Source organism: Paramisgurnus dabryanus, chromosome 24 (assembly GCF_030506205.2).
Source record: "Paramisgurnus dabryanus chromosome 24, PD_genome_1.1, whole genome shotgun sequence".
Taxonomy (NCBI): Eukaryota; Metazoa; Chordata; class Actinopteri; order Cypriniformes; family Cobitidae; genus Paramisgurnus; species Paramisgurnus dabryanus.
In genome coordinates, this window is record NC_133360.1 from 10171248 (window position 1) to 10185973 (window position 14726).

General features: G+C 39.3%; 1 protein-coding gene across 5 annotated transcripts in view; it reads right to left on the reverse strand.

Annotated features, from left to right (window-relative positions):
• lrp1ba (low density lipoprotein receptor-related protein 1Ba) overlaps nt 1-14726 on the reverse strand; it is a 304606-nt gene that overhangs the window by 229565 nt on the left and 60315 nt on the right. For all 5 annotated transcript variants that reach the window (XM_065244654.2, XM_065244653.2, XM_073813477.1 and 2 more), the window contains 5 exons: nt 9185-9304; nt 6250-6378; nt 3348-3605; nt 2773-2935; nt 1477-1699 (listed from right to left, as the gene is read on the reverse strand). In XM_065244654.2, coding sequence (XP_065100726.1) covers nt 1477-1699; nt 2773-2935; nt 3348-3605; nt 6250-6378; nt 9185-9304 — 893 coding nt within the window. The remainder of the gene's footprint in view (nt 1-1476; nt 1700-2772; nt 2936-3347; nt 3606-6249; nt 6379-9184; nt 9305-14726) is intronic.

Sequence of the window (14726 nt, forward strand, 5' to 3'; positions counted from 1 at the left end):
ACACAAAAATGTACAAATAATTTCTTGTATATTACAGTTGCAAAAATCTGGGAATATTGGAAACATTCCATGGAAATTATTTGGAACTATAGGGGATTTGTGGCACACAGATGAAGATGAGTCGAATCTCGCGGAAGTTAATGTTTGTATGTGATACAGTTTGTATAAATTACACAAAAATGTACAAATACTTTCTTGTATATTAGAGTTGCAAAAATCTGGGAATATTGGAAACTTTCCATGGAAATTTCTAGGGAATATATGTGATTTGTGGCACACCAATGAAGATTAGTCAAATCTCGAGGAAGTTAATGTTTGTATGTGATACAGTTTGTATAAATTGCCCAAAATAGAACAAATACTTTCCTGTACATTAGAGTTGCAAAAATCTGGGAATATTGGAAACATTCCATGGAAATTACACGGGAATGTAGGGAATTTGTGTGTTGTGGCACACAGATGAAGATGAGTCAGATTTTAAGAAAGTTCACGTTTGTATGTGATATAGTTTGTATAAAGAACCCAAAATTTACAAATAATTTCCTGTATATTAGAGTTGCAAAAATCTGGGAATATTGGAAACATTCCATGGAAATTTCTAGGAAATATATGTGATTTGTGGCACACCAATGAAGATGAGTCAAATCTCAAGGAAGTTCACGTTTGTATGTGATATAGTTTGTATAAAGTACCCAAAATGTACAAATAATTTCCTGTATATTAGAGTTACAAAAATCTAGGAATATTGGAAACATTCCATGGAAATTACACAGGAATACAGGGGATTTGTGGCCAACAGAGGCAGACTAGTCAAATCTCAAAGAAGTTGATGTTTGTATATGATACAGTTTGTATAAAGTACTCAAAATGTACAAATACTTTCCTGTATATTAGTTATAAACATCTGGAAATATAGGAAACATTTCATGGAAATTACATGGGAATAGGGGATTTGTGGCACACAGATGAAGATCAGACAGATTTTGAGAAAGTTAATGTTTGCATGTTATACAGTTTGTATAAATTACCACAAAAATGTACAAATAATTTCTTGTATATTACAGTTGCAAAAATCTTGGAATATTGGAAACATTCCATGGAAATTTCTAGGGAATATAGAGGATTTGTGGCACACCGATAAAGATGAGTCAGATCTCAAGGAATTTAATGTTTGTATTTGATACAGTTTGTATAAATTACCCAAAATGTACAAATATATTTTTTTTTAATTCCTCAATGTTCCAATTCAGAAATTTTCCAAAATTTTTCTACAAAGTGCTGGTCTGACTGGTTTACCACACCAAATCTTATAAGGAGAAACCAAGCAGCATACTTCACAAAATACATTCCTGGAAAACAGTTGGTGTATTCAACCAATACTAAAGTAATCACCAAAAGCAATTAACAAAATAACTAAAACTAAAGTTTTTTAAAATAAAGTAAATAAATAAAGTAAACACCAAAAACATTTCTTACCGAGTCGCCTTGAATGATCGTGTGCCTGTTCTTGCCGTTGTAATCCACGACTTCGATATAATCCAGATAAGCATCCGCCCAGTAGACGAGTTTCTTGACCAAGTCCAACGTCACAGCGGTCGGCTGTTCGGTTTTATACTCCACTATCCTAGTTCGGTTGGTGCCGTCCATGTTGCAGCGCTCCACTTTGGCTACCGTCCCATAGTCTGTGAAAAATAGTTTTCTGGGAGCAGCGGAGACACGAAATCTAATTAGTTTGAAACTCAAACTGTGCTTTTTAAAAAATGCAACGTTTACAAGCGGTCTCCCGATGCAACTCGCAGAATCTGCCTGAAGCAAAAAACTATTCTGACGGCGGTTTAATATATAATCCATCCACTCAAATCCATTACTGCTCTGCAAAATGGTGTTGTGGCCAAGCTGAAAGCTTGCAGTAACAACGGTGCAATTAAATCAAGCCACCATGTTTAAGAGTTGAATGAATGGGCCGCAGTATGATATTACTTTATACTAACTCATAATGACAGCGAAATAAAAGAGCGGGGGAGTTCATGCGCACTCCTCTTTACATGACAGCACTAGGAGTTCTCATTTCGAGCTCGGTTTTGGCACCAAAACAGTCCTTGTCATTTGACAGAGCCAAACTGCCCTCAACAGCACACAAAACTCAGCGCTGCATACAAATCAGTGTTTACCCAGAGACCAGAGAGCCACTGCTGGCGTTTCTCGCCGTGCAGGAACGTGGATGACTGTGCATCAGATAAGGGCAATTTATTCGCTACTAAAAGAATTTAATCGGGCTTCTAACTTATCCGAGATGTCTTTAAACGGGAACGTTTGAAGATACAACGTGCTGAATATCTTTACATAAGTCAATGAATGATAAAGGATTTGTTTGGAAAAGTCTATCAAAGGGTCAATGTGTAGCTGCGATTGCACCCTTTGTTGCATTTGCTGCTGTAGTTCACTTGGTAGGGCACTGCATTAGCAAAGCAAATGTGGGTTTGATTCGCAGGTAAAAACCATACTTATACAATGTATAGATTAAATGAACGCTTTTGATAAAAGTGTCCACCGAATGCATAAATAAAAAAATCTCCTCCAGTCTTTTTTGACTTGAGTTGCGTAAGAATGTAGGGGTGGACAGTACAGCCAAAGTATCTACAATGGTTAATTCTTTATTTCATTAATTTAGTATTTTAATTTACAAAATTGTTTTTGCATAGTGTAGTATGTACGGTCATGTCACCCAAATGAAACTAAATTAAAGTTTTGATGATTTCCAAGTGAGCTTACCCCATTATAGGATCCAGCGCCAGGCCTTTTGGGTTCTGTATGTCGAGGTCAATAATCGTAACACACGCATCTCCCTGTTCGCTACAAACAAATATTCGATCATTGACTCGGTCTACAAAGTAGAAGTTTCCCGTCAACCAGTCGACAGCCATGTTTTCCACATCTGCATTTTTTGGGGAAAAGATCAAATTAGTTTTAGACACAACATGGGGCACCTCCAGAGCTTATCTAGATGGGCATCGGTACATCCGGCAGTTAGATGCAATTAAAAATTCATGCGTGCTTCAAAGACTGAACGACTGACATTCGATGACTTAACATGCACACTCGACACGCTTACCCTTCTGACATTAAAACACTTCATTAGCGGATAATTACACACTTCAGGAGTTTAAAAGGTGAAAATGTGCCATACTGGAGAAAATTAAGAAAGACTAATGAGAATATTTACGCGGACGCTCGACGCTAAACATTCAGGTTCATAAAAACTTCAAAGGACATTAGTTCGCACTCGTCCTGAATAAAACATCAAATGTCTTTTAATTTGTGCCCTGAGAAGAGATGCGTGTACTCACTTTGTAAGTTCTGACCTATCCTTATTTGATGTTTTTCTGAAAATCCTTTAAGTTTGGATACGCGAGCGCACCACAGCTGCCCTGTATGCTCAGCTGTCGAGAGCCAACAAAGAGATTCCTCTCTATAAATAAAGTCCAAGATTTGAGTCCCATTCGTCTCCATGGACTTGAGATTTGGCATAGTTGAACCGTTGAGGTAAATAATTGATATAGAATTCATATTTGCTGTTATGAGAACAGGAGGTCTATCACCGGGATCTGTAAAATGGAGCAAAAAGACATGAATTATTCCTAATATCTGAAAAAAATATTATACAAATACTAGATAGATAGATAGATAGATAGATAGATAGATAGATAGATAGATAGACAGACAGATAGATAGATAGATAGATAGATAGATAGATAGATAGATAGATAGATAGATAGATAGATAGATAGATAGATAGATAGATAGATGGATAGATGGATAGATGGATAGATGCATAACAGATTTAGAAAATAAGAAACAAAGACAGGCAGAGATAAAAATAGATAGATTACACTAGATATAGATTGATGGACATAGACATAGACAGACAGACATATGTAGACAAACAGAAAGAGATGGACAGAAAGACAGACAGACAGATAGATAGATAGATATAGACAGTCAAACTAACAGACAGACAGACAGACATACAATCATAGACAGACAGACAGACATAGACAGAATGACAGACAGACAGAAAGACAGAAACAGACAGAGAGACAGACAGACAGACACAGACAGAAATAGACATAGACATGACATATACATGACATAGACAGAGAGACAGACAGACAGACAGACAGAAACAGACAGACATAGACAGACAGACAGACAGACAGACAGATATAGACAGACAGACAAACAGACAGACAGAAAGCCAGACAGACATAGACAGACAGAGACAGACATACATAGTCAGACTGACATAGACAGACAGAAAGCAATAGACAGACAGAAATAGACAGACAGAAAGCCATAGACAGACAGAAATAGACAGACAGACAGACAGACAGACAGACAAAAAGACAGACATAGACAGACAGACAGACAGACAGACAGACAGACAGACAGAGACAGACGGACAGACAGAAAGCCATAGACAGACAGAAATAGACAGACAGAAAGACAGACAGACAGGCAAAAAGACAGACATAGACAGACAGACAGACAGACAGACAAACAGAAAGCCAGAGACAGACAGAAATAGACAGACAGACAAACAGAAAGCCAAACAGAGACAGACAGAAAGACAGACATAGATAGACAAACAGACACAGATAGACAGACAGACAGACACTGATAGACGAACAGACATAGATAGAAAGACAGTCAAACTAACAGACAGACATACATATATAGACAGATAGTCAAACTAACAGACAGACAGACATACAGTTATAGACAGACAGACATAGACAGAAAGAAAGAGAAAGAAAGAAAGACAGAAACAGACAGACAGACAGACAGACAGACAGACAGACAGACAGAGAGAGAGAGAGAGAGAGACAGACAGACAGACAGACAGACAGACATAGACAGAGAGACAGACAGACATAGACAGACAGACAGACATAGACAGACAGAAATAGACAGACAGACAAAGAGAAAGACATAGACAGACAGAAAGCCAGACAGACATAGTCAGACTGACATAGACAGACAGACAGACAGACAGACAGAAAGCCAAAGACAGACAGAAATACACAAACAAAAAGACAGACATAGACAGACAGAGACAGACAGACAGAGACAGACCGACATAGTCAGACTGACAGAAAGCCATAGACAGACAGAAATAGACAGAAAGACAAATAGACAGACATAGAGAGACAGACTTCATAATTTTACAAGTTCATTTTTTGTCTGCTAACCAAGTCCAACGATGAATATACATTCGTCACAGAAAAATTATAGAAATGTTTGATTACAAATGTATCCAACACTATTTTACTGTGACCTTCATATAACAAAAAGCAAAGAAAAAGATTAAATCTATCAAACAAAAAATCATCGTGGACAAAAAATGCCTGAGGAAACACCCCATATAAATATTAAACAGGATAATTTCCATATCTTAAATAAACATCAGTAAGTTTCTCACCTTTCTAACACTTAACCAGCAATATTTACATATATATTTTCAACACCTCTACAACACTTTAAAACACAGGTTCATTATCTGGCATTTGCTTATTAAAACAATCTAATTGGCGTGACAGGAATTGTGAAAGTGTAAACTTCACGACTGCCTTGTGTTTTCTCTTCCCTTTCACACTAATGAACTGAGACCATGAAGAGCAATTAACTGCGAGCGTGTAATCATCTCTAAATTTGATAGACAGTCGAAGGCAGGTCTGGATGAGCCGTGATTGACTTTCCATTAAAACCTCCTTGTTTATCTTTCCCACGACTCTGATGTAGCCCGGCTCACCGGTGGCCATTTGCATATTGATGACTTTAAGTGTAAGTGACACTCGTACGAGGCGAGCGACAGAGTCATCAGCGCTATTATATCGGCCAAGTTTGTCATTATACAGAGACCCTGCTACACAAATAAAAATCCCAGAAGGCATTGTGGCTGTCTTCAGACGTTAGGACGGCCATAATTTAAATGTTGAGTGTGAAGTTATTTGTCAGACCTACTAAGCAAAGTATTACTATTACTAATACTGCACTGGATTGACTTAAATGTATTTTACGCATCTATCAAATTGCCGTGGTTGCACTTAGTAGCTCAAGCAAGTTTGCGAACAAAGTTTTTGATTTATGCGCGAGTGAATTTCTTTATCTTTCTGCTTTTAAAACGCAGCTGAAATGAAAGTAAATTACATTTTTCGGACCAGAAATAACGTGGATGATAAATGAACTTACCTGTTTTGGCTTTGCACGATCGTCTGTTGGCCTGCAGGCTAAAGCCATCTGTGCAAGCGCATCTGTACGATCCCTGTGTGTTCATACAGATCTGACTGCACGTCCCATAATCCCTGCATTCATCATGATCTGCAGGCAACAGCGGGGCTATTTATTAAACACTAAACGTGCCCAAACATGACCTAAATATATAAACTCAGCTCCTAATGTGGCCGTTCTGTAACATCCTATCAAAATGTATGAATATGGAAATCAGAGTCGTAAGTGTGGAGAGGGAGCACGTTGGTAAATTGCAGTTTCAGTCAACAGCGTAATTCAAGTAATTAATCGATTAAAGCTGACATGAATCTGAATCTCACAGTTAGGTAGCTTAGATATTGGCATATGATCGACCCTAAATATGGGCCAGCAAAAATTTTAAAGTTGCAGTCGTAACTTTTGCCCCTCTATCGTCATCTTTGTTTGAAACATAAAACCTTACTACTGAAAGACCAGCTAAAACCTGCCTTAGCTGGTTGGCTGGTTTTAGCTGGTCTCCCAGCCTGGTTTGAACTGTGTAGCAGGAATTTACAGGAGTATTGCCCACTTTGCTTGACCAGACTGGAAGACCAGCTTGACCAGCTTAAACCAGCTATTTAAACCAGCTTATACCAGCCAACCAGCTTAGCCAAGATGGCCAAGCTTCCAGCTTAGTCAAGCTGGTTTAAGCTGTTGGGTCAGCTGGTCTTCCAACTAAAAAGGGTCTAAAACCAGTCTAAAACCAGCCTGCAACACTAGCTTAACCAACTAAAACAGGCTGGGAGACTAGCTGACCCACCAGCTTGACCAGACTGGAAGGACAGCTTGACCAGCTTAAACCATCTACTTCTATATTAAACCAGCTAATACCAGCCTATCAGCTTAGCTAACATGGCCAAGTTTCCAGCCTATTCAAGCTGGTTAAGGCTGGTGGGTCAGCTGGTCTTCCAGCTTAAAAGTTTCCAAAACCAGCCTGCTACACCAGTTTAACAAAATGAAACAGGCCGGGAGACCAGCTGACCCACCACCTTAAACCAGCCACTTAAACCAGCTAATACCAGCCAATCAGCTTGGCTAAGATGGCCAAGCTTCCAGCCTAGACAAGCTGGTTTAAGCTGTTGGGTCAGCTGGTCTTCCAACTAAAAAGTGTCTAAAACCAGCCTGCAACACCAGTTTAACCAACTAAAACAGACTGGGAGACCAGCTGACCCCCCAGCTTGACCAGACTTGAAGACCATCTTAACCAGCTTAAACCAGCTACTTAAACCAACTTTTACCAGCCAATCAGCTTAGCTAAGATGGCCAAGCTTCCAGCCTAGTCAAGCTGGTTTAAGCAGGTGGGTCAGCTGGTCTTTCAGCTAAAAAGTTTCCAAAACCACTCTGCTACACCAGTTTAACCAACCAAAACAGGCTGGGAGACCAGCTGACCCACCAGCTTGACCAAATTGGAAGACTAGCTTGACCACCTTAAACCAGCCACTTTAACCAGCTACTTAAACCAGCTAATACCAGCAAACCATCTTAGCTAAGATGGCCAAGCTTCCAGCCTATTCAAGCTGGTTTAAGCTGGTGGGTCAGCTGGTCTTCCAGCTAAAAAGTGTCCAAACCCCTCTAAAACCAGCCTGCTACACCAGTTTAACCAACTAAAACAGGTTGGGAGACCAGCAGACCCACCAGCTTGACCAGACTGGAAGGCCAGGTTGACCAGCTTAAACCATCTACTTCTATATTAAACCAGCTAATACCAGCCAACCAGCTTAGCTAAGATGGCCAAGCTTCCAGCCTAGTCAAGCTGGTTTAAGCTGGTGGGTCAGCTGGTCTTCCAAGTAAAAAGTGTTTAAAACCCTTCTCTAACCCCAGCCTGCAAAACCAATTTAACCAACTAAAACAGGCTGGTAGATCAGTTAAAACCAGCTTAATCAGACTGGAAGACCAGCTTGACCAGCTTAAACCAGCTACTTCTATATTAAACCAGCTAATACCAGCCAACCAGTTTAGCCAAGATGGCCAAGCTTCCAGCTTAGTCAAGCTGGTTTAAGCTGTTGGGTCAGCTGGTCTTCCAACTAAAAGGTGTCTAAAACCCCTCTAAAGCCAGCCTTCAACACCAGTTTAACCAACTAAAAAAGGCTGCTGGGAGATCAGTTAAAACCAGCTTAATCAGACTAGAAGACCAGCTTGACCCGCTTAAACCAGGTTTGATCAGCTTAGCTAAAATGGCCAAGCTTCCAGCCTAATCAAGCTGGTTTAAGCAGGTGGGTCAGCTGGTCTTTCAGCTTAAAAGTTTCCAAAACCAGCCTGCTACACCAGTTTAACAAACTAAAACAGGCTGGGAGACCAGCTGACCCACAAGCTTGACCAGATTGGAAGACCAGCTTGACCAGCTTAAACCAGCTACTTAAACCAGCTAATACTAGCCAACCAGCTTAGCCAAGATGGCCAAGCCAAACATCAGTTTAACCAACATCAGTTTAACCACCTAAAACAGACTGGGTGACCAGTTAAAACCAGCTTGACCACACTGGAAGACCAGCTTGACCACCTTAAACCAGCTACTTCTATATTAAACCAGTAAACCAGCTTATACCAGCCAATCAGCTTAGCTAAGATGGTCAAGCTTCCAGCCTAGTCAAACTGGTTTAAGCTGGTGGGTCAGCTGGTCTTCCAGCTAAAAAGTATCCCAAACCCAACTCTAAAACTAGCCTACAACATTAGTTTAATCAACTAAAACAGGCTGGGAGATCAGTTAAAACCAGCCAACTATCTCAGGCTGGTTTTAGCTGGCCTTTTCAGTAGGGCTGTTCTCACATTTAACACTTACAAGCCACCACAATGTAATGTAACAAGTCAAACTGTTACCGAAATGTAATATCATAACATTGTTCAACAGGGGGGGAGCTACAGATGGTCATGACCTCACCTCGACATCTCCTCCCATCTTCGTCTAATTCGAACCCTTCCCCGCAGAAACAGGACGTGCCGTTCCTCATGATAACACAGTCGAACTGACACCTTCGCTCCTGGCAGCTACGCACCAACTCTAAAATGAAATAAACACAAAAACAAAATACATTTTAAAAGCTTGTAAAGCATCGATGTGTTGGCTTAGTATCCTGAGTATCCTTACCATCCCCACCCAGCAACCCTGGTATGATTTTGGCAGGGATCATTTTCACAATTCGTTTAGTGGCACAGACTCTTTTCCTTTTAACTTTATTTTTTAACAGCCAGTGCCTGATGACAACATAGATGTCGCAACTAGCGGTTTGATTCACGATCTTAATATCCAAGTGCCACTGAACTACACGCATTTACATTCTGTGAAACCCTCCTTAGCAGAACAATGTCATTCGGCTAGCAGCTTTCTTCAGTACTGAACTCATTTTTACAAAGTTGAACAGATGCAGCCTCATTACGAGAACATGATTCAGCGCTTTTAAAGCGCCACTTCAGGCTTGTTTCCTCAGACACATTTCTCCCGAGCGCTCCCGCTCCGAGCCGCTGTCAATAGACAACAGTAAAGTGCAAATTTACGGCCCACCGTGTGATATTTATCACGCTCGCTGCCTCATAATGAGGGACGTTTTGACGACAGCATCCCCATCCCGTCTGGAGCGCTGTGGGAAGATCTCCCTGTCCTTATTTATTGATCCCAAAATCGGGTGAAAAATCGCAGAGATTTACAAACGCTGGATGCAATCTGTTTCAATTACTTTGATGTCTATAGGCCGCACTCGCCGTTTTTATTCATCTGGGGGCGTAGCTAGCAGGTCACCTTGTCTTTTTAATCGGTTGGAAATTTGTGGCAATACAGGTTTGCACATGAATGAGCACGTATTGATGGTTTGGACACTATAAATATGTCATCAATTGAAATAGAGGGAGACTGCGAATGCGCATACTGCGTGAAGCCCTCATTAATAATATGCATGCGCTGAAAAATGCATCGCCCAACCGCAACCATGCTTTCTGAGTGGTTTAAGCTAGACGGTTTTAAATTAAGCACTTCTTTAAAAATACATTACAGCGTTTATGGGTAATGCAAAGCGTTTTACTTCACAAGTTTAACTGAAAGTGAAATATAAGGATGCATTACGGAGGATGCACATCCACTTGAGCCGAACAATGCTTAACTTTATATGTGTGACTAACATGTGTGACTGAAATTGACTATGAATAAAAAAGATTTATTTACGCACTGTATGCTGAAGGAAGTTTTTTCTTATGAAATCTAATATGATATAAAATTAAATATAGTCCCTATCCTGTGTTCGTAAAGGGCTGTAGTTATTAAAAAGTGCTTGAGGAAAGAAATATAACTACAAAAAGTAGGCCAATATCATGCTGAATGTTCATGGACAGCATACAGTAGTTTACAACTGCTACACGGCAACTAGGACGCTCCCTGCCACCCGGATTCGCACTAATCTAATCCGAACAGGAAGGAGGCCATTACGGTGGGACCCTCGCTGCGAGTCAGACTCCCTCACGACAGGATTTATCGCCTGTGAACTCCACGTCTCTACCTCAGGCTGATTTTGTCCCGGTGAGGAGCCCCACTTCCGCTGACTCTCACTGGGTGATGTAGTGCTCTCCGCAGCGGTTCGGGAAGGTGCTGAGTCTGACAGGGGCGTCGAGGTAAATGCCTGTGGATCTATTTCTCTAGCCCAACCTGAGGAGCTTGAACTTTAGCTGCTGTGAACAATCAATCACTCCTGGGAGTCCCGTACCACATAAAATATTAACGGTCGAGACCTCGAAAATCCATACAGCCTTAAATGCCAAGGCTTTTTTATTTGACCACATCTATAGGTTTGACGGATTTAAAGATCCTGTGTGGAATTGTTTCGCAGTTTTCTTTTCTGTGTTGACAGAACAAAAACAAGAAATCAGCCCACATGAAAATATATTATAGTATAATATAAAGTGGTGCAGTACACTATAGTATACTGTAGTAAACAGCAGTAAACTGTATATATATAATAGTACTGTTTCGCGCGCGCCTGGGCAGTCCGCCTCCGTTGCGCGTGCTCGGACAGAATGCTTCTGTCCTCGACCCTTACCTAAACATCTGTCTTTTTCCACAAACAGAGAAAGAAGACGCAAAAGCAAAACTTTTTGAAATGTGTCCTGCTTTAGAAATGGCCACTGTTGTAGGCTAGATGAAAAAATGAAAAAAGAGACAATCTAACCTTGTTTTTTAAGTATATTTAAGTAAATATACAAAAAAAAATCACAATTTGAATATCTTTGTAACGTAAAAAAGTATGTAAATCCATAATTTTATTTGATACATGTACTGGGGGACCCTGCTCCTCCTTTCTATCCATCAAGAGGTCCTTGGCCTAAAAAAGGTTGAAGACCTCTGGTATATCATATTATATATAGTATATTATTTATACCACATTAGTATAATATAGTTACAAATTTTTGTACACTAAATTATACTATAGTATTTACTGCAGTAAACTGTAGTACATACTACATTAAAATTAATATAGTACACTACAGTATACTATAAAGTAGTAAGGTTGAAGACACTACAGTATTATTACAGCTTACTATAGTAAATACCGTAGTATATAATATAGTATTTTTATATTGGAGGCACGGCCTGTCAAAGAGCCAATGACTGTTGGTTATTTCCAAGTCAGGTATCATGGTACAAGGCACATTACTGCTAAAGGTTTATTTTGCAAACAGTGCATTTGCATATAGATGGCCTTTAAGCTAACATACATAAACTAAAAGATTTTACAGGGCATCTAAACCATTTCCCCATTCCTGCAGCTCAGTCGGTGGTTTCGATTCACAGGGAACACACATACCGATAAAATGTATAACTTCGCAAATGCAGATGCTTTTAAACTACCCTAACACCAGCTTCCTATTGTGTTCCACAGCAGTCTGAATGGACCACTCAGAAAGTACTGTAGTTAAAGCCCCGCCCCCTTCCTAGCAGGTGTCAACTGTTCAGAGAATCCTGGACAGGTCTATTATTCACTCACAGCGGGTCTTTCCCTCAGCCGACGTGATAAGAGTGCACACCGTCCCCCGGGTCCAGACAGATAGGCCATCACTATAGCGAAATGAAGGGACGGTTGTGTATTTTCGTGTTTGTGCGATCTGTACAAGTGACCGGGGGGGCTGACCTACCAGGCGGTGTTTATAAATAGGTGACAGAAAGCAAACAAGATTGAGTAAAACAAACACGGTTTGTTAGAACGGCAAGGACAGAGTAGAAGTTGTATTGACTTTCTAAAGCAACGGTGGAACAAATCTGGGATAACTTTTGTGTGGTAACTACACAAAAAACTTTAAAGCCATTCACCATTTGGACCAAAAAAAAAATAATTTCTTTCTGACCTTCAAAAGAACCGTTTTTTTTTTTCACTACAAAGAAGCTTTTGTGAAACAGAAAGGTACTGCGAGTGCTAACAGATATTTATTGATTAATAAATTCAAAATTGGTCCTTTTATGGCATCATGCAGCACATATATTTTTAAAAGTGTAGAGATGCACAATATATTGTGATTATTGAAATACTGAAATAAATTCTTAAAATATTATCTAAATATTATTGAAATGTGTAGTGGTGCTTTTCCCAGAATTTAAAACATTTAGAAATATTTTACATATTAATTTAATTAATTTTACAAATTTTGCAAGTTCAAAAGCGGGGTGCGTGATTTTTTAAAGGGCAGACTACCAAAACACACTTGTAGCCAATCAGCAGTAAGGCAACGTTTTTTTTTTTTTTAAGTTTCCAGCCAGCAGCAGCATTTTTCATGATTTTCACAAAAGTTTAATGCCTTCCAGAAATTATTTTCCACATACCGTACATTTTTTAGCTGCCATCCTCAAACGCTATGATTTGTTACAAAGCTCATCGATCTGAAAAGCGCTGTGTCCACGATTGGCCAGCTAATCTGTACATGGTGATTGGCCTGAATGGGTGATTCTCACGAAACCATTGAAACACCACGGCACTAATGATTTTAGCTATAAAATGTGTACTATAGTAATATTAAAAAGCATCAGAATTAACACAATACTGTGTTCTACCTTGCACAATGTGTGATTTCAACATAAGAATTTATAATTTGTCAATTTTATCTCATTTTCTGCTGAAATTCTCATTACCGCAATGTGTCCGGCTGTGTTTGAACATGCGTTATGTTGTAATTTAATCAAATTAACACAAAAATAAATGGATGTTTTTCTAAACTACTTTAGATGACAGAAAAAATATTTACTGAATATTCATGTATAATAATAATAATGAAGAAAAATTAGGAAAATGATGTGTCCATGCCTGATGTTCTCATCCTCCGCAACACTTTTTGAGAACAGTTTAAGCACACATACAGAATTTTAATAAAGTTTGATTTTGAGTGACCAAGCACATGGACCAGTTACTTCAAGATGGCTACCAGGTAAGATCATTTTTTTACAGTTAATTTGAAATATTGTCTTGTCAGAATGCTTACACGACATTTTGATTATCATTACCGCAACAGATGCTTATTAAATGTTAATTTAATTAATAGAAGCATAATACTTTGATTTTAAATGCATGTGCAGAATCTCCAAATTATGTTCTTTCAGGTTTGTCATGTCATTTTGAAAATATGTCAGTGTTGATGTTTTCTGACTGTTGCGGTAATGAGATTTTTTAGGACTAATTTTTTAAATTATGTTACAAAAAGTGTTAAATGATAAGTAAAAGTGTTTAAATGAATGTTCCCATTTACTCCAGACTTTGTTTTTCAATGTCTGGTGGGAAAAAAAGTAAATTTAAGCAATTTTTACATATTCATGCTTGACATTTTTAAAACAAAGTTTTCGTGAGAATCACCCGAATACCTTTGACAGCAGCCGGAAATGTGACACTCCTTACCATGTTTGAAAGATTCAATGACAATGCAATGCTAACAGGAGTTAATGTCGTCTTTACTACATTATCGATACGAGCCGAATCTGATCCAGAAAATGCAGATGACCGAGCTAATCGATTACTCTGACTTTAAGTATTATTTAATGGAAACTAAAAACATTCACATTACATAACTTTGCAAACACCTGAGATGATTTAAACACCTGCACTTCGATGCAAAAGAAGTGCGGAAACCAAAGGAAGACAAAGCGAGATGTCTGTGAGAAAGCCGGTTTATTTTGCCCCTTCATCAACACTTCTGAATCTACCGTCAATGTGACGAGCCGCACAGAAAGAAGATCCAGATAAACCTCGTATAAACCAACGCAGATGGGCCGACTGCTTTTACAGTCTGCGTGCACCGCAACCGGATACAACAAATCTATATTTCGCCAGATTTATGTGACAGTAACAGCCTGCCGTCCAAATCTTGTTCAAGCCTCTGAAGCACTTCGACTTGGCACATGAAAACTTCATCTCTGCCCTTCCTCTGACCACCGCAGATTTACCCCCGGGCAAAGCACT